The sequence below is a fragment of the Helicoverpa zea genome, chromosome 8 (assembly GCF_022581195.2).
Source record: "Helicoverpa zea isolate HzStark_Cry1AcR chromosome 8, ilHelZeax1.1, whole genome shotgun sequence".
Taxonomy (NCBI): domain Eukaryota; kingdom Metazoa; phylum Arthropoda; class Insecta; order Lepidoptera; family Noctuidae; genus Helicoverpa; species Helicoverpa zea.
In genome coordinates, this window is record NC_061459.1 from 884,492 (window position 1) to 910,813 (window position 26,322).

Sequence of the window (26,322 nt, forward strand, 5' to 3'; positions counted from 1 at the left end):
ATAGGCGAATAAATTAAATACGGTTTAAAAAAGCACAAATATCAAATTTCATCTAAAAAGACCTGGTGTCAGTATTCCAAGTAACTTAACAAAACCGATCATAATAATATCAATATGGCGGTTTTTGCATTCCATGTTCCGCATACACGCGTAAATAAAAAGTAATATATAATAATTATTTGTTTTCCTTCGACCTTTTACTAAATTAACGATGACATTTTCTATTAGGGTAAGTAGCACCATGTAACTATAACGATAACCAATGTTATAGTTATATGGTGCTACTTACCCTAATAGAAAATGTTATGAATATGATGCATAATTATAATATTTTTATAGCTATAGCTATGTAGGTAGTTCGGGGCCAATTTAGAGAAAGATGGCGCATTGTCAAATTGGGTTGCAAGAATAACACGTGAGTGGGCTCTCTTTTCCCTATATATTACTTTACTCTTTGGCTATGCCACAGCTGAACATAGGCCTCCCTCTTAGATCTCCACAGATACAAATTGGAGGTGACCTGCATCCAGCGTCTTCCAGCGACCTTTATAAGGTCGTCTGTCCACCTTGTATTATGATAGTGATTAGTGGAATCTTTAGTCGATTAGTATTCAAAGAGGGTACATCCTAGAAAATCAATACGAAATTCAAAATGTCAAAATAAAATTGACAAAAATATTTGGGTTGTACGTGTTTGACGTCGTATTTTCAACAGTTTGTTGTATTCGGAGTTCTAAGACCTGCTGAAAATTGTTAAAGTAATGTTCTAAATAAATCATTTCAAAATGGATGTGCTAGTTACGTTATTCTACATTCTGTTCTCAATATGTGTCGTCTATCCGCCTACGGAGTTCGTGTCTGCCGGTTTCACTATAGCTCAGCTGTTCGAGAATTTCCTTGGATCTGAGAATATGAACTTTATTGGGTATCATATGAAGAGGACGACTATAACTGCGTTGATTCACTCTGCTCTGCCTCTTGGGTACATCTTCTGTCTGCTTTGTGCGGGGGAACGCAACCCTTGGTTGCCTGCGGCGGCGGCTGCGACGGCCATTATTCCGTTGCTGATGTGCTACAGGCTGTTGTGCTGGTGGGAGAACGACCAAGCGAAGCACCCTGTAGTGAAGGCTCTGATTCCATATGTTACCCCTGGCAGCGACTGGCGAGTGGTGGCTGCTCATCTCAACATTGAGTTCAGGAAGTAAGTTAAGCACTATTTATATTATTAAGGTAATATACCTAAAAATAAGAGATGGTTGAGAATTATAGCCGTAATCATTGAAAATTTTCTTTGTTTTTACATCTACCTACAAATTTTGTTTAATTTTTTATTTTATTTTGGATACTTTTTCTAAAACTCTAAGTTGCTGTTTTACATTTCTAACTCAAGAGAAATTCAACTATAGTTCGGCCATTCAGAGAATGCGTTCCTGACACGTCGCGATTGAACTGACGACGTAACTTTGCAATGGCGTTGCAGTTACGATAAAAATATTTTTGCTGGTTGTTTACCGTTTTAACAATTGAGGAGCATTAAAACAACATTATTATATCAATAATCAATGAATGTAGTTACGTCGTCAGTTCAATCGCGACGTGTCAGGAACGCATTCTCTGAATGGCCGAACTATAACTGCATGTAATATTGTCACAGTGTGGACAAAGTGTCTATCCAGCTGAACGCTACGAGCAGGTTCGTGGCTATGGAGACATGGCTGATCAAACTGACACAGTACAGGCTTAACGTTGTCAAGCAAGACGACTGCACTCTTGTTGCTACTGCTGTGAGTAACATTAATTGTTTATTTAATTAATTACCTACCTTATAGTTAGGATATTATTCTAAATGCTATAATCAACGGCAAGGATGTTGAGCTCTGACCTTCACCAGCGCAGAAGTGATTAATTGGTTTATTGCCTTAAGTGTACAGTGCGCAAAGTGATCCCCACTCTTCCGCCGAGACCTCATTATCCGTGCCGATAACTATAACATGATTTTGAAAGCTTGTATTAAAGAAACAGCTGTGCTATCATTTCAAACATAAGCAAAACATCATCCCAGTAATTATTCTAAAGAGAGATTAACTAAAGAATCATCTAACTAATATAAGTGTGCACTATCATAAGTTTCTGCATAACATAGCACAATGTAGTAGTAGGTAATATGGCCCGACTTTAAATCACTAACTCGTAACTCTTGTTCACTGATAAAAATTAACTGAAAGATAAGACCTTTATCAATAAAAAATATTGAAAAAAATTGTGATTCTGTATCAGTTTTTCAATTAATTTGTTATCTATGTTTTTTAATTGTTATGAAATATTAGGGAAAAGGATGTTGGAATGATAAGTAGAATATAACTACATTAGTATGTTGAATTGATGAGATGAAACAGCTACTGCACATATAATAAATTCATTCTATGCATATACATTTCATTATATGTACTTATTTCCTATAAGGTACTTTTGCTGCTAGCATTTATTTTTATTCAGTCTTCTCCACCTATATAAATTAGGAGGATTAGATTTTAAGTAGCTCTTTTTGAAATGATGACCTGATTATCGTTTTATATAATTAAAAAAACACTAAAAACTCGGAAAATGCCTAGTTAAAAATAGAATCTATCTTATTTTTTTTCTGCCTTGAGAATGAACTCGATACCTACAAAAGTCAATGTCTCTTGCTGCCTCGCAGGTCCAAATTCCAAAGGTTGGTTCGTGGCCAACAAATATTTGATATAGAGAGATGTAATTTAAATACACCAGTAGTATTATTTAGAAGGATATTATCTAAAAGAAAGTTGTATATTCTCGAACTTTCTGAATCAATAATAAACATACCTACTAACTTTTACTTATGACCTTATTTTTTTATTTATATGTATTCTCTGTATATGCTGTCTGTATTTACAGACTTAAACTATTTTGTTAGTTTTTGATTTATTAGTAGCATTGCAGTGGTATAAAATGGGCTATACACTAGCTGCGCGTATCGTGAAACATTATTGATTCCTCGGTGTTGGGATGCCAAACCTCGAAGTTTCCACACTTGGCGTTCCCACGGTCAGCGACCCGACGCTCAGGAATCGATTGTATCACAAATCGATAAGTATAGCGTTTGGCTAGTGTATAGGTAACGCTGATAAAAATATGACCTTTTGCTCAGCCTCTTACCGTGTTTGTCGTACACTTGGCACTTTGTTAAGTCAAGAACACCAGATTCTCTTCAACAGACCGACAGCCACAACCTCACCCCGACCGGCGAAGACGAGGTCCAATACGTCAACATAGAGGCCATACCCACCCGTGACGACATCAAGCGCTTTACATTCCGCATCTCGACGACCGCTCTCCGTGACCTGCAGCCCAGGCTCCAGCAACCAGTGAGGGTTCCCGACCACATCTCGTTGATGCCCACACTCATTGAGCGATTCGTTAACGTTTTCAAGCACTATGTCGACCAGAATCCTGTTTATCTCGTTGATCAGGTGAGACATACACAGTTGTGTTTGAATAAATTAAATAATTGATTTGTTTATTTAGTAAAGATGTAGAGGATATTTCTCGGTCTAATTAGTGGTTGTGGGAATGAACAACAGTATTGGATAAAATCTGATGGAGAAGGTTGTCTTTGTACTTTTTATTAAGTAAAAGAAGTTCTTTTGAAAGTAGTTGCATGATTCTGAACTTGCAATCTAAAGTAATACTGTATATGTTGACTGTTCTCCTAGTGAATTGGTTTTTACTTCTCAGGAGCTAGAGCTGTGTATCGGCTGCATGCAGTACCCGGCGGACGTGAAGCTGAACCGTCGCTGCCAACCCCCGCCCGCGCACGTCAGGGGTGGACCGCGTCAATGCCAGCAGTGCAATTGCCGGTAATTATACAACAGAAGAGAAACTTGCCGAAGATAAACTACATTTTACTATGGCGACATCGACCTCTCTTTAGCTTTTTCTCAACTTCAGTGAGGTCTGCATTCAGTTTAGGAACCATCACCATCTATCTAGTGCGATCGATCCATTCCATTTCTTCCTTCTATTCCTACCGCTGCGACATAGAAGTTCCCTGCCTGACGGATGGACTGATTGTGGTCAAAATCAATATACCGTGTGACAGTTAGAGCGTCGTGGTCATGGTGGAAGTCGTGGTGGCCTAGTGGGTAAAGGACCAATCTCTCAAGTATGAGGGCGCGGGTTCGATCCCAGGTCAGGCAAGTACCAATGCAACTTTTCTAAGTCTGTATGTACTTTCTAAGTATATCTTAGACACCATTGGCTGTGTTTCGGATGGCACGTTAAACTGTAGGTCCCGGCTGTCATTGAACATCCTTGGCAGTCGTTACGGGTAGTCAGAAGCCAGTAAGTCTGACACCAGTCTAACCAAGGGGTATCGGGTTGCCCGGGTAACTGGGTTGAGGAGGTCAGGTAGGCAGTCGCTTCTTGTAAAGCACTGGTACTCAGCTGAATCCGGTTAAACTGGAAGCCGACCCCAACATGATTGGGAAAAAGGCTCGGAGGATGGATGAGTTAGAGCGTCATGGGTTTCTTCGTTGTTTGTTGAGTTGATGTTGTACTTGCAGCGTGCTGTGGTGCTGCGCGTGCATGGGCCGCTGGTGGGCCACGCGAGCCTCGGGCCCGCCGGCGCGCTGGCTGTCGGGCCGCGCCACGTGCCCCGTGTGCCGCGCCACGTTCTGCCTGCTGGACGTGTGCCCGGCGCGGCTGGCGGCGTCCTGAGGCCCGCGGCCGCGCGTGCTGCTGACGTTCACGGCCGTGGCCTACAGCCGCTAGCCGACACAGCGCGTGCGAACACACAGGTGCACTCAATCACATTCCAAAATAGAACACCTTGCTTTCTTATTCGGACTTCTTTGTCATTCTTTTTAGGGTTTCGTACCTAAAGGATATAGGAATATTTTCGGTGATTCCCATGTGTGTGTATTACTCGATATTGATATTACCTATCTAAAAAAAATACTTGAGGGAGCTTCTAAAGATGGTACGGAACCCTTTGTGCGCGAGTTCGATTAACACATAGGAGATTTTTTTTTTGCTGACGTGAATCTAGTGGTTTGAATTTACGGCTCTGGCGATTTTAGTTTTATGATGACGACGTAAATGCCCAAGTAATAGAAAACACCTATTTTATTCATGTAATAATCGATTAAAATAATGTTTGCCATGTAAAAAAAAAGTAGTTGCACAATTTATGTATGTACCTTTTTTTATTATTTTAATTACAGTTTTATTGTTGACAGTGAAATTGAAATACTTGTTATCTCGTTTAAGTTACAAAATCATAATAATTATCGTTTTATCCTTTGCAATTTTTATTGTTATTATAATGAAATATTTTCCAAAGAGCCTTGTATTATCATTAGAATTGATGTAATCAATCACTATAATGCAGTATACCATTGATGTCTATAATCATGATTATTAATATAAAGTGCAACTAATCACTCAGTGTCGTAGATAGTAGCAGATAATATTCGAGGAAAGCTTGTCCGATGTAAATCTAATGCAGAATTTAAGACAATAATGTGTTTTCTTAGTGAAGTCTCTAAACTCGACTAAAGAAATAGTTTAGACTGATCGTGTGGGATTTGATCATACAAGCTTGCTTCAAATATGAATCTTGAATGTATTTTAATATAGCAGCATAATTTATTATACAATTTTAATGAACTTGGAACTGAAAATGTGTAATTTTAACTTTGAATGTGTAGATATTGCTGTAAGTGGCGTAAAAATCATAGTAGTGTGATAGTGATGTGAATAATCGACTAAAATCAAATTTGAGTCGATTTTGCACATTATTTAGTTAGGTTAATTACATTATTGTGTAATTTTACAGGTATTTTAGTACCTTTATGCATTTTGGAAATCAGGGGACGTCTTGATCTTTCTTCGACATTTTACATGTAGGGGTATTGTAATCACATAATTGTAATCAAATTATATTGGCATAATAACTGTCTATTTATGAATGATCTGATATTGTATTCAATTAATCTATACATATAATAAATCTGTAAAAAAACTGTGTCTGTACATTGAATATATTAAAAAAATAATAATTGGGTGGGGTTTAGAAACAGTAATGGAGCACAAATCCAAAAAAAAAATTCTGTCTGTTTGTCTGTATGTCTGTATGTCTGTATGTCTGTATGTCTGTTTGTTTGTACACGCTAATCTTCCGAAATACTGAACGGATTTCAATGATTTTTTCTTTGTTGTATCAGTATTAGGCCTGGTCAACATATAGGCTATAATTTATCTTCGAAACTTGAAGACCTGATGCAGAACTCCAACAGACCAATAAAACTATAAGAGATACAAATATGGTGCCGTGGCAAAAATTGTTTCATTTGATGAGCATTTTCAGCTGAGATTATAAATTTTAAGATCTGGAACACCTGATGTGGAACCCCAAGAGCCCAGCTTCTCTGTACCATATACAGGTATGCCGTTTTAGCAAAAGTTGTTCAATTTGATAAGCACTTTCTATTGACTTATACAAATTGAAGATCTAAAACACCTGATGTGGAACTCCAGGGGCCCAGCTAGACTATAGCATATAGAGGTATGACGTTTTAGCAAAAGTTGTTCAATCTGATAAGCACTCTCTGTTGACTTATAAAAATTGAAGATGTAAAACACCTAATGTGGAAACCCAGGAGCCCAGCTAGACTATAGCTTATAAAGATATGACGTTTTAGCAAAAGTGGTTCAATCTGATAAGCACTCTCTATTGACGTGTAAACATCGAAGATCTGGAACACCTGATGTGGAACTTCAAGAGCAATACTACACTTGAAATGTATAGAAATGAATGTTATGAAATAGGTATAGTGAATCAAAATAAGTAATTAGTCCGTCTTTTAGATAACCCTAAAATAATGGACACGCATTTTTCTTTTCTCTCTCTCACAAACAAATAATAACGAAGATACAACAACGCTTGAATTTCGTGTTAAGTCACTGCTTAGTACAAATTTTACATACCTAGACGTGGCGTCACGAGCCTCCACTCTCTAACTTTGTTGCGTTTTATCTTCATTATTATTTTGTATATCTCTTCCAGACCTCGGGACTACAGAGTTCCAAATTTTTGGGAGGCAAACGTGGGGTCGAAGCCAACACGCTGAAGCCCTTTTGAGACAACTTTAATGAAATGGTGACACAAAACCGACGATTATCCCTTTATACACTATAGAAATGAACCCAAGGACAATCCCCGGTGGACGTCGTTAAAAAAAAGACAATCCCCGGTTCTGTGCTAAACTATTGCTAACTATGGAGGAAAACTACTTGGGCTATTTTGATGGGATGTTAGTGGATGACAATGTATTAGGTACATGTAAAAACGGCAGGTGGAGACTCGCCACCTCACTTACTGTAACCAGTCACTGAATAGCAACAAGAGGGCAATAGGGACATGAGCGGCTGAAGGGTGAGGATACCTCGGCGGACTTTAAACGCGGATTACGCGCTCCCTGTGCTTACCATGAGGCACCTACCCTCCGAGCAGGGCCACTAATCCTGCTCTAGCGACTCCACTCTGGACGGCCAAGCCAAGCCAGAGGCGTGAGACCTACCCCCGTCATGGTTCACTCCGACCGGCCGGAGATGGGGGACAGTATACTCTCCCTGGAGAACTCAGTATATATAGCCCCGCGGGGTCGCTACTCCCCGTCATCAGCCTCAGATGTCTTGCGGTGCATATATCTCATTATTATTGTCGTTATTATCTCAAGAGCCTTTGTCCCAATTATGTTAGGGTCGACTTCCAGTCACGATGCAACTGAGTACCAGTGTTTTACAAGGAGCGACTGCCTATCTGACCTCCACAACCCGGTTACCCCTTGGTAAGACTTACTGGCTTCTGACTACCCATAACGACTGCCAAGAATGTTCAATGACAGTCGGAACCTACAGTTTAACATCCCCTCCAAATAACGGTCATTGGTATCCAAAATATACGTAGAAAGTACATACGAACTTAGAAAAGTTGCATTGGCAGGCACTTGCCAGACCTGGAATCAAAGACGCACGCTCATACTTGAGAGATTGGTTCTCTACCCACTAAACCACCACGAATTCCACTAAGTCACCACGACTTTGTCATCTATTTAATGTTTTTTTACGAAATAATACCTACGTGTAATATTTTTGCCACACACAACTTAAATGCGGTCTAATTAGAATCACTACTTTTATCCCTATGGTCACGTCTATTGCGACTATTCAGATCTTTGATTTTGCTGACCCCATAGTCGCTGGCATAAGGGACAGGATCCGCGTACGAAGTCGCGGGCAGAAGCTAGTCACAAATACAATTCTTTATGTCATGGTATTTCTTTGGTTTATTATTTTTATCCCAAAAATTGGCTACCCATGTTGAAAACCTCTACTCGATACATTTTTCCTGGAAACTATTGCATAAACTGACAAACGGGTCTGGCATTGAATGGGCTATTTAGATGGTATCTACCCGATCGCATGGATTCGTGATCGACGACCCACGGACGTGACCTTTCCCCAAGGGCGCGAACCTAATCACACGTGTTAGCTTCACGTGGCGTTTGACGTCTCTAGTTGTCACAAAAGGGTAGATTTATAGCATAAGTACCTACTGCAAAATGAAGGACATGATGTTAACGAGGCATTGTTGGATTTTTCCGACGACTGATGAACGGGCAATTGGATGTCTTGCTAAGTACAGAGGCTCAGTTGAAAGGTATGATCAACGGTAATGATGAAATGCCCTTTAAAGGCTAGTTTGATTAATCTCCGATGAACGGAGTGGAACCTTTTCGGCTTAGTAACCTTGAGTGAGTGAGTAAACTCTCTCATATATAGAAACTGCCCTTGACTCCCATAATTAGCCTCAATTAATACGTATCGATTACAACCATCCTTGGACTCGATATTGACCATCAAATAATACTTATAAAGTGATCAAATGTCCCAAAAACATGAACTACACCGTTAATTACAGGTCCTAAAGGGCGACAATTTGATCCAATCGTTAACACGTCTGTGAGAGATAGGTAAAATTAATCCTAGTGGCTGGCTGTCACGGACGGTGAAGATAAATGCTACGATTACCGCAGTCCAACTGGTGGCAGTCATTCAAGCACAAATGGTCGGGTCAACACTTGTATAGATTTTTAGATCAATGTTTTTTTTATTGTAATCGGATTTTATGTTTAAAGTGTGTACTGTTCAAAATATCATCAAGCTATAGATTTCCATCGATTTCGCACCGACTTTACTGTTGGAGATAGGTACCTACCTGTTTCAAAAGCGGGAGGTTCAAACCTTAATGAACATTCATATCAGTGGTCGATTTCTGAAGGAGCAGATCTTTGGTTTTCTAAAACAATTACTGAAAATCATGTCAAAGTCTAAAATTAGTGAGACGATCCAGAAATATTTTAAGACGACCACATTGCACGGCTTCAAATACTTGTGTTCGGCACATAGTGGCGATCGGTAAGTACCTCTACCTACCTACCTTTACCTTCTATATAGCGATTCTGTTGATTCCTAAGTTTTTGGGACACCCACCTAAGGGTAACTAACGACAATGATAACATCATAATGTTTGCTTTGCGGAGGACATTTGGACATATGTATAAAATAGAGTAACAACCCTATCTACCTTAAGCAAATCATCAATAAACATAGCCCCAGAAGATAGTGAAATAAAAATATCTGTTGACTATGTTTTACGCGGTATCTGGGAAAAGCAAAACTTTGTACTTAAGGGTCAATCCCCACTGAATGAGCAGCGGCCGCCGGCCGTAAGAGCACAGTACACTTGCATTTACGGCCGCTGCTCTTTCAGTGGGGATTGACTAAGAATACTTCTACGAAGCAGAGCTTGTTTTTTAAATTGGAACAACAATAAGTGAGGTGTCTCGCACAGCATGTGCTGGGCGGCGTGCTGCTGCGCGAGCGCGTGCTGCGCGGGCGTGCTGTGCGCCGTGCTGTGGGCGCGCTTCCTCAGCGTGCCCGCGCTGCTGGCGCTGCGCGAGCCGCGCGCCGGCAGCAGCACGCACGTGCCCACGCTGGCCTGGTGCCCGCACCCTGCGTCTGTCGCGCAGGCCTTCCTTGATAAGCTGTATGTCATCATAAACCTGCTTTGCTGTCTTCGATGGTTGCTTCCATTGAAAACTGTCATCAAAGACCTTGAAAACTATTCGCTTTAGCTGTTTCCAAATGTTTTGCAAATACCTACTTCTAACGCAAAGATATTTTCGTCAGGTCTTTAAATACAACACTAACAAAACACATCCCCATCACGCTGTCGCGCCTCTTAACCAGCAAGAAGACCCCAAAAGACCAACTGCTACTACTTGACGAGCTCCTGGCTTCGAACAACCTGACGTTACCCCAAGTGATGATGGACTTTACACCCAGTTGTGACGAGCACACGAAGCGGTGTAGATATCAGAGGAAGATGCTGCCTTGCGACAGTTTATTTCAGAAAGAGCTCACGTATTGGGGACTTTGTTGTGTTATGCAGCCGAAGAAGTGAGTGCTGATTTTGTTTGTACCGTTATTTTATCCCTTTACCGATTTTTATGTAAGTATGTACATACTATAAAAATAGTTTCGTTGTCATGTGAAATTGCAGATTATCAAATGTGTCCATCGGACTACTGGGTCGGTCTCACACGACACAGATGATAGACGTGGTATTGCAATCTACGGACGAGTTTGACATATATGGTTGCCAGGTGACTTTCTTCCTGGGAATAATATGTAAGTAATCTTTGAATTCGCATAGAAACTGAGGCTACAACACTTCCTGTACGATTCCAGCTGATAACATTCTACGACGGCGAGGAGTTCCTAGAGCCTCAGACCCTGAGCACGGGCGCGGTGTATCTCGGACAGCTGCGCTTCTCAGCCGTGCCCGAGAGCCCGGGCTCCAGCCCCGCCGGCCTGCTCGGGGACGAGTGTGTGCGCGAGCTGGACTACACCAAAACTGTCTGCATGGTATGTGCAGCTTTAGCTCAAAGAAATAAGATAAGGCCAGTCTTCCAGCATCCTAGGCTAGCTTGGTGCGTGGAGGATGAATGTCCTTGGTCCTGGTCCTGGTCCTTGTAAATCGTAGTAATGCTATTGGTACAAATAAACAACTACCCTTCAAAAAAAGCTCGAATTGCGATCTCATCCTCTTTATGGAGTCGGTTAAAATAATACGTTCGGAAGCTACCCATTCACTTTAGGCAGACGATCTACCGTCAAAAATTAGTATCGTTAATGCTTGCATTATGTTTTGTATTATTTTCTTGATAGCGGAGATGTGTGGAGCGCGCATGTGGGTGTCGCGATCCTCTGCAGTCGAACTACTACAGCTACAACAGTAACTTGCCCATGTGTTCCGCCTCTCGTCTCAGCTGCTTGAGAGCTAATGAAAACAAGCAATATCGTAAGCGCTTACTGCCAATCCATACTTCACGCGATAGTATTTTTTTCCTATTTGATTTGATTTGATTGAGCTATGGTAATGCTATCTTTTTTTGGTTTCAGTAAACATAACCTGCCAATGTTTGCCTTCTTGTAAAAAGGTAACATCGTACACGGTGCTAGAATCTAGCCCAATAACGATTTTCAAGGACGCAATTGATCCTTTATAGTAAGTGACGGGAAAGTCTTATGAGTGTGTCATCGACTTATAGACAGACTACCTAAAATAAAATGCATTAAACATGTGTTTCATCTTTCAGCTCTGGACTAAACAATACGCCAACTATTGTACTGAACCTCAGAGTCAACGTGGCACATTCTCGAGAGTTCATATTGTACCCTACGGAAACCTGGCTTACTTTGTTGTGTAAGGATCTGATAATGTTCTAAATACCAGACGGCCAATAAAAACGCTTGATAAATAGGTAACAGTGTAAACATTTTTGTTCCAGCATCCTTAGGTGGTGTTTTTAACATGTTCTTGGGAGTAGGATTATTCAGCGCGTTAGAATTCCTGTACTTCCTAATAGCCCAGTTGCCGGTAGCGATAAAGAGATCATCAGAAATAGACCCTACAGCTAAGCGTGCTACACCAGCGGTGTTCCGTTAGATTGGATGTGGCACATATGTAGCACCACTCTGGTATATAGTTATTATTGTATGCAATGTGTTATTTACAACAAATGATAATCTCACATTATAACTGGTATCTACTTCGGAAAATTATTTATAAGTGTAAATTATTATTGTTATTTACAAATAAATATAAATGTGATTTATTTTAATTTCTCCTTTATCTTTATCTAGTGGCGCATACAACATTCGTATTCTGGAACGCAACACTGTCATTTTGACGTTGTCATTTTCGTTTTGACATTTTATGAACGGTTGATGAGCTGTCAAAAACACGTGGTGAGGTTATGTTGTGTGTCGTTTTAGGGAAGAAAAATAATTTTATTTGAAAACAGTGCTTAAAAAATAATTTATAAAACATGTCTTCGTGGAAAAAGGCCGCGAAGGCCAATCAGAAGACACACAAAGAGCGTCATCAGCCAGAATCGAGGAAACACTTGGGTTTGCTCGAGAAGAAGAAAGATTACAAGAAGCGTGCTGATGATTACCATGAGAAGGGTGAAACGCTGAAGTTGTTGAGGAAACGGACGCTGGATAAGAATCCTGATGAGTTCTACTTTCATATGATAAACTCTAGAGTGAAAGATGGGGTGAGTAATATGTATTTATATCAATAAATCTATACAAAAAAACACTCAGTACCGGTGTTATTAGAAACTACCGCAGTCATCAGTGTAGATACTGAATAACGATAAGCAAAAAGAAATTGTTTTCATTGTAAACTTAACCACAAAAATTGAGATTTTTAAGAAGTTACACTTAATAGTTTTACTGATGCTGACTATTATTGTGTTTGTAGGAGCATCATGAAGTGGAGAAGGTGGAGGAGCACTCCAAAGAGCAGGTGAAGCTGATGCAGACTCAGGATCTCAAGTATATTAACATGAAGAGGACCATTGAGAGCCGCAGGATCAACAGGCTGCAGGTATGTTTATTTGCTTAGTTACTTTACTGGTCTGTGCAAATCTTAATGTTTAGCTCAGATTTTTAGTTAGGGCTGAATATCCATATTACTCTAATTTCTTACTAAAAACCAAATCTCAAAGAAGATTACATTGTTAAATTGTATTGAATTGTAACTTTATCATTGCAAATCCCTATGTTTTATGGTGTGCATAGAATAGGTCTTTTAAACTTAATTTTAAATAGACCACAGTATTATACATATCTAATGCACACTTATTCATATTCTACATTAAAACTTCATTCCATTTTCTCCTACTTTCCAGGCACAACTCCACATGACAGACATAGCAGAAACCACTCCAAACACTCACACGTTCTTTGTGGATGAAGGTGAGGAGAAAGAGTTTGACTTAGCTAAGAGACTGGACACACATCCTGCACTACTGGGCAGGAAGTCCAACCGGCCAAGGCTGGCTGACCTGGATAAAATGGCACTGCCAGATGTTGATGATGAGGTTTGTACTCTTATTTAATACTGGAATTTTATTTTAATTATATGTTTACCAATAGCTACTTAACTGGACAACTGGACATAATGCTCCCTGTCAATTGTCTCAGTTCTGGTAATTCTGTTGTCTAGTAATTGATGATATTATGATCCTTTAAAACATTGATTGATCATAATATCATTGATGATGTTATGATCCTTTATGATTTAAAACACATCAAGATCCTTTAAAAATTTAAAATGGGACATCAGCCTCCTCAAATTACTATCATCAATTCTGTCTTTATAACAATATTAGTGAGGGTACCTATTGTAAAAAGTTCAAAGACCAAAATTCCCATTTTCAGACACTACAACTAACAAAAAAGAAGAAACAAAAGGTCTACAATGAGCTGGCCAAGAGAATAGAAAGAGAGAAGGAGTTGACTGTCATACAGCAAAAGATGGAATTGAAGCGTCACTTACAAGATGTTAATAAGGTTATAAAACCAAAGAGAATAAAACGGGGCACTAAGAGCTCAGCACCGGTTTATCAGTTCCAATATGTGAGGAAGAAGTAACTAGCAATCGGTTATATTTGTTTAATGAGTAATTTAAAAACTTTAATGTGAGTGATAAGTAGTAACTACTACGGTACCATAACTTCGTCGGTATTGAAAAAGTGAGTCTTTCTATTTTGTAAATTGGAATGATTCTGAAATTGACCGATTATAGTCAAAGTTTCGTTATATGTGTAAAAAGTAGCGTATGTAACGCGGGAATAAAACAACAAGTTAATTTCATAATTTCGTTTTAATTTTTCGTAATAAATAATTTTTGTTCATTATATTAATAAAAGATGCACCCGTGTTATTTCGCGACATAATGATATTAGTTAAAAATTCAATAAGGGAATCGAATTAAATAATATCATTTGGAAATTAATTGTAATATAAACACTTAAAATATGCTTTAACTACAAGTTATTATAGTTAAAATATGTTTTAAGTTTGTAAAATTTAATGGAATGTCCCTGATAAATCACTATAATTATAAAAAATTAACTTATACCTAATTAAACATACAACAGTCCAATGGATGAGAATTTGACTCAAGCAGTTACTGTGGAATTATTTCATGATCAGCAACTTTCAACCTTATGACTTTAGTAATAAGGTTTTTATTATTTGACACATCAGTTCTACAGTCAAAATCGTATCCCATTGAGCCGTAACCTTAATCAACAAACTCCTTAAAATTGGAGGTATCTATCACATCGTCAGGAACATAACAACACAACAAATGACTACTTAAATATAATGCTTCCATCGCGAATAGCACGAGTGCATCCACGGTATAAAAGTTGTACGTAAACCCTAAGGCGGTAACTATCGGTATGCTAAAAGTCTTTGGTAGTTCGCCGACCATTTTAAAAAGGGCACATGTGTTAAACGGTTTTTACGCCATTTTTAAGCTTTGTCGACGGTTTTTAAAGTCACTAGGTCACCATAATACACATTTATGTGGCGGGTTCATAGGAGAGCCGAGTGGACACGACCAGGCTTTCGCGAATTCTGCGGAGTTGCTGAGAGTGCCGATGACACGGATTTTGTTCGGACTGTGGACGCCTTCCACCATTTTGGATTTTAGAGCGCCCACTGTTGAGTTGCCGCACCATATCTGTTGAAATAGAACATTTATATAATTACAGATAACATAATTCATGAATGTTTCCACTGAAACGACAGTATTTTCTCTGTTTTTGAGTTTTTTGAAATTATATAGAATTGATCTATGATGCACGGTTTATACCGTTTGCATAAAAATCGTAATCTTATTTTGCTATCCCTTAAATAGTAGGTACTACAAAAATATAACATTACCTGCGCAAAGCCCAAAAAGAACAGCTGATCAGGAGTATAATCCGGCAACCCTGGCAACGTGACCTTCTTGTCTCCGGGAGTTCTTTTGGCATGTAGCTGGTATGCCCTCAAAGCTGCTCTTAACCCTCCGTTGTCAGCAATATTCTCCCCCTGGGTATTGAACCCGTGCACTGCGTATCCTGGGAGGGCATCCATGTGGTACTGCCCGTATTGGGAGATGATGCATTGGACCTTGCTGTGGTAATGTTCGAGGGTTGCTGCTGACCACCACTGCTTGAGATTGCCTTCTTCGTCATAGCGACGACCTGTGGTGGAAATGGTGATTAAATAAGATTGGATCGACGACTTAAAAATTACGACTACTTAATCCGTTCTTAAATCTAGCAGTTTGAGAATTTTGAAAGTTCTAAAATATGGAAATGATTTACCTTGGTCGTCAAATCCATGTGTGACTTCATGTCCCATTATGGCACCAATTGATCCGTAATTAATCGCTCTGAAATCAAGGAATAATATCTCGTTTTAGATAAGTGTTCTAAAAGCAATTAATCATCGATAGGTATTGGCGCAGTGGTTAACTAAATAAAATATTGTAGTGTTGTGTTTATACTCACTCAATTCCATTTCCATAGAACGGTGGCTGCAATATACCAGCAGGGAATGCTGAAATAGAATTTAATTTTACAATTAAAGCATCACACTTTAAAAGATTATCTTCCAAAAATCATTTAGCGAAAATGACAAAGCCAGTACCTACTAAATATCCGGCCACAGTAAGATCCCATATTAATCAAATCAGTGCATATTGTAACAGGAGTGGCAAGCAATTGCTACGGGCTCTGCACCGATGCCTAATAGAGAGTCTTTGCGCAACCAGATTGAATTGTTTATTTCACTATATCGGTGTTCCGTTAGTATAGGTTAGTATGATGTATACTACTACTTTTAAGGATTAAGGGCTTTAGGCCCTTTTGTTGCAACAGATCCACGCTATTGTTGCTGCAGGCCCCGTGCCAGCCTTATTCGGCACTGTTTTTCTCCAGTTTAATAAGTATGTATGGCATATGTACTTACTGACAGAGTTGAGTGTAGCGGAGTAGAAGGCGTTGACGGTAGTAGCGGTGGCCACCCAGCGGTTCCTGTCGGGCTTCTCGCGGAGAGACTCCAGCGACTTCTTCACGGCCGCAAATGTTAGCTTCAGGTACGACTCGAATAGGCTGCCTTCTATTACTTCTGCCTGAAGGAGGAAAAAGTATGTGCATTATAAAAACAAAATAAATATAAATCGAATTAAGAACCTTTATGGGAAATTACTTAAAATTCGTAATGTGAAAATCAACAACTTTAAGTAGTTTATTATGTTCATGAATAAATAATGGAGAAGTTTAGGTAATTTGTAATGCTTTTAAATAAACAATGGAGAAGTTTAGGTAATTTGTAATGCTCTTAAATAAATAATGGAAAATATTAGGTAATTTATAATGCTTGTAAATAAATAATGGAGAAGTTTAGGCAGTTTATTATGCGAATGAGTAAATGTCAAAAGCAATCAACATTTTCACTAGCTAGAGCATTCAAAAAAACAACCCACTTACATGTTTATAATGTTTATCGAGCTGTTCTTTAGTGAGCAGCCAGGCGGGGAAGCCGACGAAGTTGCGGATGGCACTCAGCTTCTCCAGCGTCTTCAGCCGCGTGCTCGAGTCCATCCAGTCTAACTCCTGGACTGCTGCTGCGAACGCGGAGCGGACGTCTTCTACCATCTCTATAGCCTGCGAGGGAGTATAGGACTATTTATAACATAGGAACAGATTTGGTTCAAAATGGTGGAGGGATTTTTAGCCAAATCTGTTCAGCAAGGTAGCTTAAGAGTCTGGAGATGGATTTAGGGTTATTATATCCATTTCATTGGTTTTTAAGGATTTTCTTGTTCTGCTCTGCCCTTTGGTGGTGTTTGGGTTAAAAAGGACATACCTAGAAAAGGTTGCTAACATATACCTAGTCAATTATCTCCTGCGCTACGCAATAAATTCCACAGGTCTTCTTTGCATTTATGCAAACTTATAGTCATACTAAACTTGGTATTGATGTTGGTCATCCAACTCTTTTCCACCTTCTTTTTATTTAAGAAGATATCACAAATAATATGAGCATTTACCTTCTGCCTGGAAGTGTAGTCAAAGTGCCTCTTGACATACAGATAACTCAGCGCCACTCCGAAGTTGGCGTTAACATTAGCAGTGCAGCTCTTCCAGCGCGGCGTGCGCTGCTGCAGGCCGAACACGGCGCGCGAGAACTCGAAGCCCAGCGCGCGGAAGGCGGCCAGCGTCATCGGCGCCACCGTCGAGAACACCGACCACCACACGAAACGCTCTACGAGGGGAAAATGGTGTCACAATATGGTCCTTTTGAAGGGTCTTTGTTTCATTACCGTCTTGTCTTTAACCGACTTCAAAAAAAGGAGGTTCTCAGTTTAATTGTTTGTGTGTAGGTATGTATGTTTGTCCGCGATTATCTCACGTTTGGCTGAAGCAATTTGGTTGCGGTTTTCAGAAAACAATTGTTATATTCGAGTATGTTACTTTTGAATGGGAAGCAACGCTTGAAGAAGTCAGTCCATGATAGGATGGCCATCTTGTAATGACGATGTCCTCCGTGTTTCGGTCACATATGGGTCCCGGCTGCCATTTGTCAGAAATTATGAGCTCTGGTAACCAGTCGTACCAAAAGTACAATAGGTTGCCTGAGTAACTTGGTTGAAAAAGTCAAATAGGCAGTCGCTCCATGATAAATACTGCTGGTAGAATGAAAGATTTATTTTTGCAAATACGATGAATGAAGATAAAAAAAATATGGTCAAACATGCTTACTGAAAAATTTACAAACATTTTATAATTACCGGACTACCTCTCCAGCCTATACATATATCATGCTAACATTTTATTTATCAGCAATTTAGAAGACATATCTTACCCACAATAACAGGCTTGGTCTCAGACAGCAGCACACACAGCTTGTGCAGATAGGGCAGGTCCATGACGATGACGCGGTCCTGCTGCGGGTGCAGCACCACGCTCGTGTTGCTGAACACCAGCTTCAGGTACCGCTCCCAGTCGTGCTAGAGACCATCAACTTTAGTTACAAGATGAACTGGCAAGAGACCATACAACTGTCTGGCATCTCCAACCTCATGCTCTATTGACCTCTCCAGGGTTGAATTCCTAGATTAGGCTGAAGCGACTTCAACCTGATCTGATTTGTGGATTTTAGAAAGTTTCACAAAGAAGACTGTAGTCTGAAAGTTATCCGTATTATATCTCACTCCCACTCCTGGCAGAGCAAGTAAAACCGAAGAGTTTCATCTACAGTGGTCGTTTGTTAGTAACTTGGCTTCAATCTAGGTCTTCGTCCACAGTTAGTTGGTAAACTGTATAAGCAGATCATCATTAAGATAATACAATATAACTTGTCATATTTGCTCAAGATTGATCATTTCCTTTCATCGTTACTCAGAGGTCTTCAACAAAATGCATTTTTAACATTAGCTAAATCTTGAAACCATTTGTATTGGGGGAAAGAAACTTACTATTGTTTTATGAATTCTGAACAATCGAAGAAAACGAAATATGATGTGTTTACCAGTTTCCACTGAGGGGGTCCGGCGCTGGAGCCTTGTATGAGCTGCTGCACGCTGACCTCGTGGAACAGGTGGGTACCGCTGCGACGGACTTCCACTGGCGTCATTATCTGCAACGTAACGTTAATTTTCAGACTTCTGAACTTCTGTTGATCAGCTCTATGTTTGGCAAAGGTACAGTAGTACATATATGTAAATCTATTTAGAATTTTTATACATATAAATGCAAATGTTCAAGCTTTTGGAGAAATTCTTCCGAAGTAGTATAATACCTTTCACACTCCCCAGCATCACTTTAAAACTTGGGATTGAAGTCTTCGTCTTTTTTAGGAAAATCATTATATAAATAACTTATTTTCCCAGTGTGAGTCAGTGTGAAATCGGACGGTATTGCTAGACTTGTACTGTCTAGAACCTGTTCCTTCTAGAGCCCTTTGTGTTCAAGGACCGCAAAAACTCGTCGAAACAGTCTCTCAGCCTGCCTACTATGCCCGAATTCATCTAGCTTACCTTAGCCAACTTCTTGCTGAACTCCACAATGTCATCAGCGAATTGTTCGGCGTCGGTCTCGTTGTCGGCGATGCTGATCATAGACTTGATGTACTTGTGGTATTGCGCCAGCTCGTGGGAGAACTGCTCCGGCTGGAGGAGGTAGCGGTCGCTGAACCCGGGGGATACTTGCTCGATCTGCAGAGAAGATGAGGTATTTGGAATTGGCACACAGACGAGGTAAGTCGAAAACTACAAAAAGTCACCACTTTTTGAACATACATGGAGTATCTTCGTGTGCCTCTCAGCATGAGGAATCTAGATTTTACGGTTTGACGTTTCCTTTTGGACCAAAGTTATATTTCTAGATGTTAACATTGGTTTAAGTCTCTTAAGTTTCTGGAAGTAACACACTGATATTTAGACCCTGAAACTTAGCCATCATCTACATTTAACCAGACAAATAATGGCTTCAACTGAAAATAGCTGAAAGATGCCCAAAATTACGGTCAACCTAAACCATCCCATTAAAGTAGCAAGAACTGATTAGAAGACCAGACCCCAGACTACTCACCACAACCCGGTTCCTGCTGGTATTCCTGACATCCTCAGCGACCTGCACGCTGAGCAGCACATTGAGCCCCAGGTTCCTCCTCCCTCGTCCCGCGACGTCCTCCCACGTGAAGTTGGCGCTCACCTCCGTCGGCGGCCGTGGCGGTAGACCCAGCTTTACTAGGATCTTCTGGATTGGTTTGATGCCGTCGGCTTCTAGTTTATCTGGATAAACAAAGAAATAGTTTTTGATAGAAAAGGATTACTGAGGGATATGATAGGCTAATTCTGCTACGACTTGCTAGTAGCAATGTTGTTTTACGATTGATCTTTTAAAGACTTTTTAACAATGTTTTTTTTGAGACGGTAATTTTTCCAAATTGGTAAATTAAAAACTCCTAAAAGCCCAGAACTTCGATCCTGTGCGCAAACTAATAGCACACGTTTTTTACTCATATAGTCCGAACGAGACACTATTTCTCCTAAATAAAAACTTCGGAAGAACAAACACAACTCACCAGTATTAACACAAGTCCTATACAAACTCTTCGCTTTTATCACACTCTCGGGCAGGCCCTCTTCATCCTTAGCTTCGAGCAGCTCCCTGAGGTCATTGACCAGTTGTTCTCGAAGCTTCGCCAGCTGGTCCCAGGAGGTGGCCCAGTCGGGGACAGGGTTCCTCTTGATCCAGCCACCGCACGCAAACTCGTAGAAGTCATTGCAAGGTTCCACGTCTTTATTTAGTGCTTGTAGGATTCTTGACGCTGCGGAAGAAAAAAAAATATTATATTTAATTCAAGTTGGTAGTCAATTCAAATAAGTATATTTAATTGTTTGATATGGTTGTTATGTGAAATCGTCCAAGTGACAAGACCATACATTTCTAATTTGAAGGTCCCAAAATGAAGCTATGCATTAAGTTAAACAATATCAATAGTTCGCAATGAGGAGAGTGGGGTAAATCAGGAAGCCATATAACTTTCTCTGCTAATGCATAAATATGCAATATCTAAACAACGGGATTACGTAACTTCGGAGTGTAAAGCGCTCAATGCGGCTAGATGATGCAGTAAAAAGCATTATTATCGAGTTTAATAGTTAATTGTTATCTAGATGCTCGTTAGCAAAGTTGTTATAAAACTATTCTGCTCCTATTATAATAAAATAAATAAATGTGAGAATGCTGGCTTTACTTCCCTGCATAATAGGTAAAAGAACAGCGCATCATAACACGCAGTGCAATAAGCTATGCCTAGATATCTGATACAAAATTCTAGCCAATTAAATTCTAAAATGATTTAATTGAAACAAACCTGTAGCCTCAATTTGGGCTTGTTTATCAATACTATTCTCCTTGTTAACACGCGAAACAAACCTAGCATCAACAAACTTAGCATCAACAACCCTATTAGTTAAAAATATCACAAGCACTGCATATGAAAATATTTTGACACTTAAAATAAACAAATACGAATGCATTATTATTATTTTCTAGTACAAACAACAGCAGCACACGATTACATCTGACCAAACTATTGAACTGACAAATGTTTTTATTGATGAATGAAAATTAAACTATAAATATTATAATCTAGGACACGTGTTTATACTACGATCAAATTTAATTCAGTATACACAATGCGTCTTGTCCCTTTTAAAGAAAAATATACTTGGGTATGACTCAAAATAATTCATGTAAGTTATTACAGTTTTCCCGTCAAAGTGGCGCAGTTGTCACTTGCATTAGAAAACACGTGGACTACAAAATATATGATGTAAGTACTTCTTGCTTTTAAATCAGAAAATGCGTTTCATTTTGAAATTTATGCGAAAATGCGACCGTTTATATTTAATTGGACGAGCGATATACGCAGGGGTTGATGGTTTTTTGGAATTATTACCTATAGGACATATACACTATTACTATAAATAACACCTACTTATTATAAATAAACTAAGAACGCACAAGTCACTGACGCCGTCTAGACATCAGGATACGAGAAGGAAATCATCAACATCATTAGTAATCGAACTCGTCAACTAATACCTAATCAGGTAATCACAAAAATAAATACAAATAACAACAGTTATAAATATTTATTATTTAATTACGGGCATAAGACAGGTAAATAACATGTTTTTGCGTAGAAAATGGCGCGTGAATCTGGATTAATTGTCCTTATGTAACGACATGTCACGTAAGTGGCCTAGCGTCAATTTTCCCCGGTTCACTCTAAAAGGTTATGACATACTCGCATGGAAAGAAAGTCCGGTAGTAGTCCAATACCGATTATTGTGTTACTAGCCGTTTTCTTGCGGTTTCGCCCGCGTCGCGTAGGAACTTCTGCCCGTACTGGGATAAATAAAATATACCTAGTCTATGTTACTCGAGAAGAGTTAATTTTTTCAACAGTGAATTTGTCACATCGATTCAGTTTAAGTTTGTATATATGTATAGTGTGTACATTGTAGAAATAGATTATAAAAATAAACCTAACTTAATATTTCTCAATAAAAACTTTCAGTTTAACAAAAAATGTTTCCTCTTTACTGTATGATGATAGTATTTTCATTACTGAGAAAGAATTTTAGTGCGCATTATGTTTACCAGCACGTAAATAAAATTATAATAGCGTTGTGCAAATACTTCATTCCAATATCTGTTTTGTCATTGTTCTAGCACCTACTTCGATTTTTCTCACGTTTCGATCATATTCTTATTATAATCTCCATAGGTACGGCCTGACACGGCATTTCTGAGACAAAGACGTGTCAAGACTAATTACTTACCGATACAGATCTAATCTAAAAGGATGAGTCTACATTATTTGCATATGCAAATGTAACATTGCTCGCATCGCGCCAGACGCCTAATTGTTTCTACATAGCAATACCATGTCGGTAATTAAAACTAATCTATACATATAATAAATCTGTAGAAAAGTAATTTTTGTACATTGAAGAAATTGACAAAAAAAATAGCCGGCATGTTAAAGGATAACTAACAGAACCCATATCCACCATTTTTATCATTTTTGTCTGTTTGTCTGTTTGTCTGTTTATCTGTTTGTTTGTTCGCGATTCACGTAAAATCTACGGATTCAATGCAGACAATGCTTATATACAAAAATTCTACGTAACTTGGGGTATTACTTAGTTTTGGTTTCATCGAAATCGATTCACTCTATCAAAAGATATGATTAACTTTGTGAATTCAAGATGTAAAATATTCCGACACGCAATCTGTTTGTCAAAACTGTACATTTGAATGTTGTACTTATATTAGTTGTTCGTTCTATTATTAATCTTTACACAGAAAATCACACCTTTATAAGTAACTTCGGAAGAAAAAAAAATATGAAAATTTTGTTTAGCCAAGGTTAAAGTAGCTCCATCTGTGGTAAAAATACATCAAATTTGTCAAAAGAGCGAGGTGGTAAATGACAATTAATTACCATACATTCTTTATAGAGGATTATTATTTCAACAGATGGAGTTGTGTATTTTCCGTAATTCACCATATTTTAACACGTAGTGTAATTTTTTGATAGACATTTCAATAGTGTTTGTCAGTTTGCCGTACCACATCAAAATCCAACTATAATTATTACCTTGATGAAAGTAAAATTAATAGTTCTCAGCCAAATTTAAAACGGTGCCATCTAAATTATTTTTTGAACATTATGTCAAAAATGATGACTTTAGTGGAACAATTAATTATCATTTAAAGTTACAGATGGAGTTCATATCAGGATTTTTTCATAAACATAATTTAGCTTATCTTCCACTAATGTGGTGGCCTTAAAACAAATTACTTTGAGTGAGTAGTATTAAGTAGACCTTAATTATTTTTCCTGATGCAAAATATGTAAACTTAATCCTAGAAGAGCGGAAGATCTATCTCTCGCAAGCGCTGCTAAGCGTGAGGTAGGTAATGTAGGCTTCTGTAGCTTTAAAAACAAGCCCAGATATAAAATGCAGATAAGAAATGGGAGCTTTTTCGATTTAATACCATACACACGTAAAATGCTTTATGCGTCTGGAAACGTACAAATTACGCGTCGCATACCAGAGACATGCTTACTTTCAACTTCTGATCGCAAATACACTGTTCACGATTACGAACAGTCTCAGTAAGACCCGAGCCAAGTCTAAAAACCCTAAAAAACACCTTTTATATAAAACTACGTTTGATGTCATTCAATTACAAAGACAGAATTGTTCTCTGCTGCAAATCCTATCCACCTATATATTCTATCCTAATCCAGCATGCATTGCACAAAAACCAATGGTATCCTATTAGAGAAGTCAAAAGAGTCGGCCTGCCAACGTCAGCTTTTGCGCTAAGCAAGTGTTCTTAATAGTACCATCAGAATTACATTCATCGTTGAATGAGGTGAATACATTTTAAGAAACCACAATAACAGTAGGAGCCAAAGCGTATGATCGCTTCATAGAGCTCTGATTGGCTCCAGGTTAGAGATGGGTAACTCAGGAGTGATCTAGATACAAATGATATGAATCATTCCATTTGAATCAATCACTCTTCATATCTTTACATATCCGAATGTGTCAGTAGTTCAGTATTATCTTTCTTTACACCTCACTCACTCGTCGGTCATCGCGTCGGGTACTAACTAATCTGTGGCGTCGGATAGCTTCGTCGCGCGCCATTGGTTGAACGTCAGGCGAGCCGTCTCGCCCGCACCCATACGATTACGAATATCGTTACTTTGACCACAATAAGTTGATAAGTTGTTAACTCTATTGCTGACGCATAAGGCTTATAATTGTTTGTCCTTAGTGAATATTTCGGTATTATAATCTTGTCAACCGAACAAACATGTTTTGACTCGAAATACACATTTTGAACTAAAATTTAATTTTCACGTAAATAATTACGTAGGTAGACAGTCCTAAGCCTGTGTAGGTGATCTTCACACTGCCCCGCATCACGCTGCATCTTGCGTGTCGACGCACCTACGCGCGTTCCTGCGGGAGTGCAGATCTGCATCATCGTGCGGGTTTTTCACGCACTCACGCGCGTAGGTGCGTTTTGTAAATTCACGCACAGCGAGTTCCATTTTCAAATATACACGTCACGCCCATTCAAAATCACGCGCGGCATTGCGGGATTCAGTGTGCCATACCTTGCGTCTCGCCCCGCACCTACGCGCGGGGGTGCGTGTTTCTCCGCATGTATGTGCGTGATCCGCATGAACGCGCGTGGATGCATTTTCAGTGTGTTGGACTATGCGTGTTTTCCATACAAACGGAGATATTTCCATACAACGGAAAAAAACGCATCCACGCACTACGCTGCATCATGCGGGGCAGTGTGATAATCGCCGTAAAGTATGAAGGGAAATCAGAAGGCTATTTCCATTTTTATTTTCTAATACTTACTAAACTAATGCTTATACTCAATACTAGATTGCGATTGACTATTCATTGAACTAATTAATATAAAAGAAGTAGGTTGTACCTACAGTCATAAGAATAGTATATTTTTTAATTAGAAAAAAGTTGTTAAATCGCAACCGCTCAATATATCAGAAAGATGCAAACAACCAACCTATCACTATATCTGAATGATCTATTTGAATGAGTGAGCCGCACAGGAGTTTCGAGTTTAAACGAGCTACTGAGTTATACTGAGCTACTGATATAAAGATATGAAGTGGGACGCCGGCTTAGAATTGCGCTCTCCCCAAATCATCCCGTGGGTGTCGTAAGAGGCGACTAAGGGACAAACCGGAGGTCGGGCAGCAGCGTCCTCCGCGTACTGCATACCCTCACTGCGATCGCCAACCCGCCTGCCAAGCGTGGCGATTAAAGGCAATTACCCCCCAATGAGAAGCACAGAAACCAGGCCCCCAGTCCCCGGCAGCTCCGCTATCCCTGGCGCGGGTAGCGGTCAAGGTAACGGCGGAGCAGGGGGTGCTAAGAATCTCCGGAAGAGATCCGGCTACCCACCCCCACGACGACTGGCCCTGGTAACACACAACATACGCACATTGAGGACTGACGAAAAGATCTGCGAGCTGGAAGAGGAGTTGAGCAAGTTACATTGGGACATTATGGGGTTATGCGAAGTCCGTAGAGAGGGAGAGGACACCGTAACCCTGAAGTCTGGTAACTTGCTCTACTACCGGGAGGGAGACCAAAAGTCCCAAGGTGGTGTCGGGTTTCTCGTTCACAAGTCCCTCGTAAGCAACATAACAACCATCGACAGTGTGTCGAACAGG

The 26,322-nt window shown here is 39.5% G+C and overlaps 4 protein-coding genes across 5 annotated transcripts in view; 3 read left to right on the forward strand and 1 right to left on the reverse strand.

Annotated features, from left to right (window-relative positions):
• The first annotated feature begins 524 nt into the window (after positions 1–524).
• Positions 525–4,952, forward strand: LOC124632391 (E3 ubiquitin-protein ligase TM129). Its single transcript, XM_047167217.1, has 5 exons — positions 525–1,201; positions 1,655–1,784; positions 3,237–3,491; positions 3,757–3,878; positions 4,584–4,952. Exons 1-5 carry the CDS (start codon positions 786–788, stop codon positions 4,735–4,737), a joined length of 1,077 nt encoding a protein of 358 aa, XP_047023173.1. The 5' UTR covers positions 525–785; the 3' UTR covers positions 4,738–4,952.
• A 4,139-nt stretch (positions 4,953–9,091) lies between these two features.
• Positions 9,092–12,225, forward strand: LOC124632597. Its single transcript, XM_047167491.1, has 9 exons — positions 9,092–9,501; positions 9,938–10,132; positions 10,276–10,545; positions 10,649–10,751; positions 10,837–11,013; positions 11,317–11,449; positions 11,533–11,656; positions 11,748–11,854; positions 11,940–12,225. Exons 1-9 carry the CDS (start codon positions 9,332–9,334, stop codon positions 12,095–12,097), a joined length of 1,437 nt encoding a protein of 478 aa, XP_047023447.1. The 5' UTR covers positions 9,092–9,331; the 3' UTR covers positions 12,098–12,225.
• Positions 12,226–12,366: 141 nt separating this feature from the next.
• On the forward strand, positions 12,367–14,316 carry LOC124632411 (probable U3 small nucleolar RNA-associated protein 11). Its single transcript, XM_047167245.1, has 4 exons — positions 12,367–12,710; positions 12,920–13,045; positions 13,350–13,541; positions 13,882–14,316. The coding sequence occupies exons 1-4, from the start codon at positions 12,480–12,482 to the stop codon at positions 14,092–14,094; spliced, it is 762 nt and encodes a 253-aa protein (XP_047023201.1). The 5' UTR covers positions 12,367–12,479; the 3' UTR covers positions 14,095–14,316.
• LOC124632410 (neprilysin-4-like) overlaps positions 14,308–26,322 on the reverse strand; it is a 53,745-nt gene continuing 41,730 nt past the window's right edge. The window contains exons 1-13 of one of the 2 annotated variants that reach the window (XM_047167244.1): positions 21,388–21,590; positions 20,593–20,838; positions 20,097–20,299; positions 19,544–19,720; positions 19,036–19,143; positions 18,370–18,514; positions 17,555–17,769; positions 16,992–17,168; positions 16,471–16,633; positions 16,011–16,059; positions 15,825–15,892; positions 15,397–15,701; positions 14,308–15,193 (exon numbers count right to left, since the gene is read on the reverse strand). In XM_047167244.1, the coding sequence (XP_047023200.1) occupies positions 15,017–15,193; positions 15,397–15,701; positions 15,825–15,892; positions 16,011–16,059; positions 16,471–16,633; positions 16,992–17,168; positions 17,555–17,769; positions 18,370–18,514; positions 19,036–19,143; positions 19,544–19,720; positions 20,097–20,299; positions 20,593–20,838; positions 21,388–21,553 (2,199 nt within the window). In that variant the 5' untranslated portion in view covers positions 21,554–21,590 and the 3' untranslated portion in view covers positions 14,308–15,016. Of the gene's footprint in view, positions 15,194–15,396; positions 15,702–15,824; positions 15,893–16,010; positions 16,060–16,470; positions 16,634–16,991; positions 17,169–17,554; positions 17,770–18,369; positions 18,515–19,035; positions 19,144–19,543; positions 19,721–20,096; positions 20,300–20,592; positions 20,839–21,387; positions 21,591–26,322 lie in introns of those variants that run through there. The other variant, XM_047167242.1, reaches the window with a different exon arrangement.

Coding starts and splice junctions, on each gene's coding strand:
- LOC124632597 (XM_047167491.1), top strand. CDS start 9,332: ATGAACATTCATATCAGTGGTCGATTTCTGAAGGAGCAGATCTTTGGT. Junction 11,657..11,747: donor GACGCAATTGATCCTTTATA/GTAAGTGACGGG, acceptor TTCATCTTTCAG/CTCTGGACTAAACAATACGC. Junction 11,855..11,939: donor AACCTGGCTTACTTTGTTGT/GTAAGGATCTGA, acceptor TTTTTGTTCCAG/CATCCTTAGGTGGTGTTTTT.
- LOC124632411 (XM_047167245.1), top strand. CDS start 12,480: ATGTCTTCGTGGAAAAAGGCCGCGAAGGCCAATCAGAAGACACACAAA. Junction 12,711..12,919: donor ACTCTAGAGTGAAAGATGGG/GTGAGTAATATG, acceptor TTGTGTTTGTAG/GAGCATCATGAAGTGGAGAA. Junction 13,542..13,881: donor TGCCAGATGTTGATGATGAG/GTTTGTACTCTT, acceptor TCCCATTTTCAG/ACACTACAACTAACAAAAAA.
- LOC124632391 (XM_047167217.1), top strand. CDS start 786: ATGGATGTGCTAGTTACGTTATTCTACATTCTGTTCTCAATATGTGTC. Junction 1,202..1,654: donor CTCAACATTGAGTTCAGGAA/GTAAGTTAAGCA, acceptor ATATTGTCACAG/TGTGGACAAAGTGTCTATCC. Junction 1,785..3,236: donor GCACTCTTGTTGCTACTGCT/GTGAGTAACATT, acceptor TCTCTTCAACAG/ACCGACAGCCACAACCTCAC.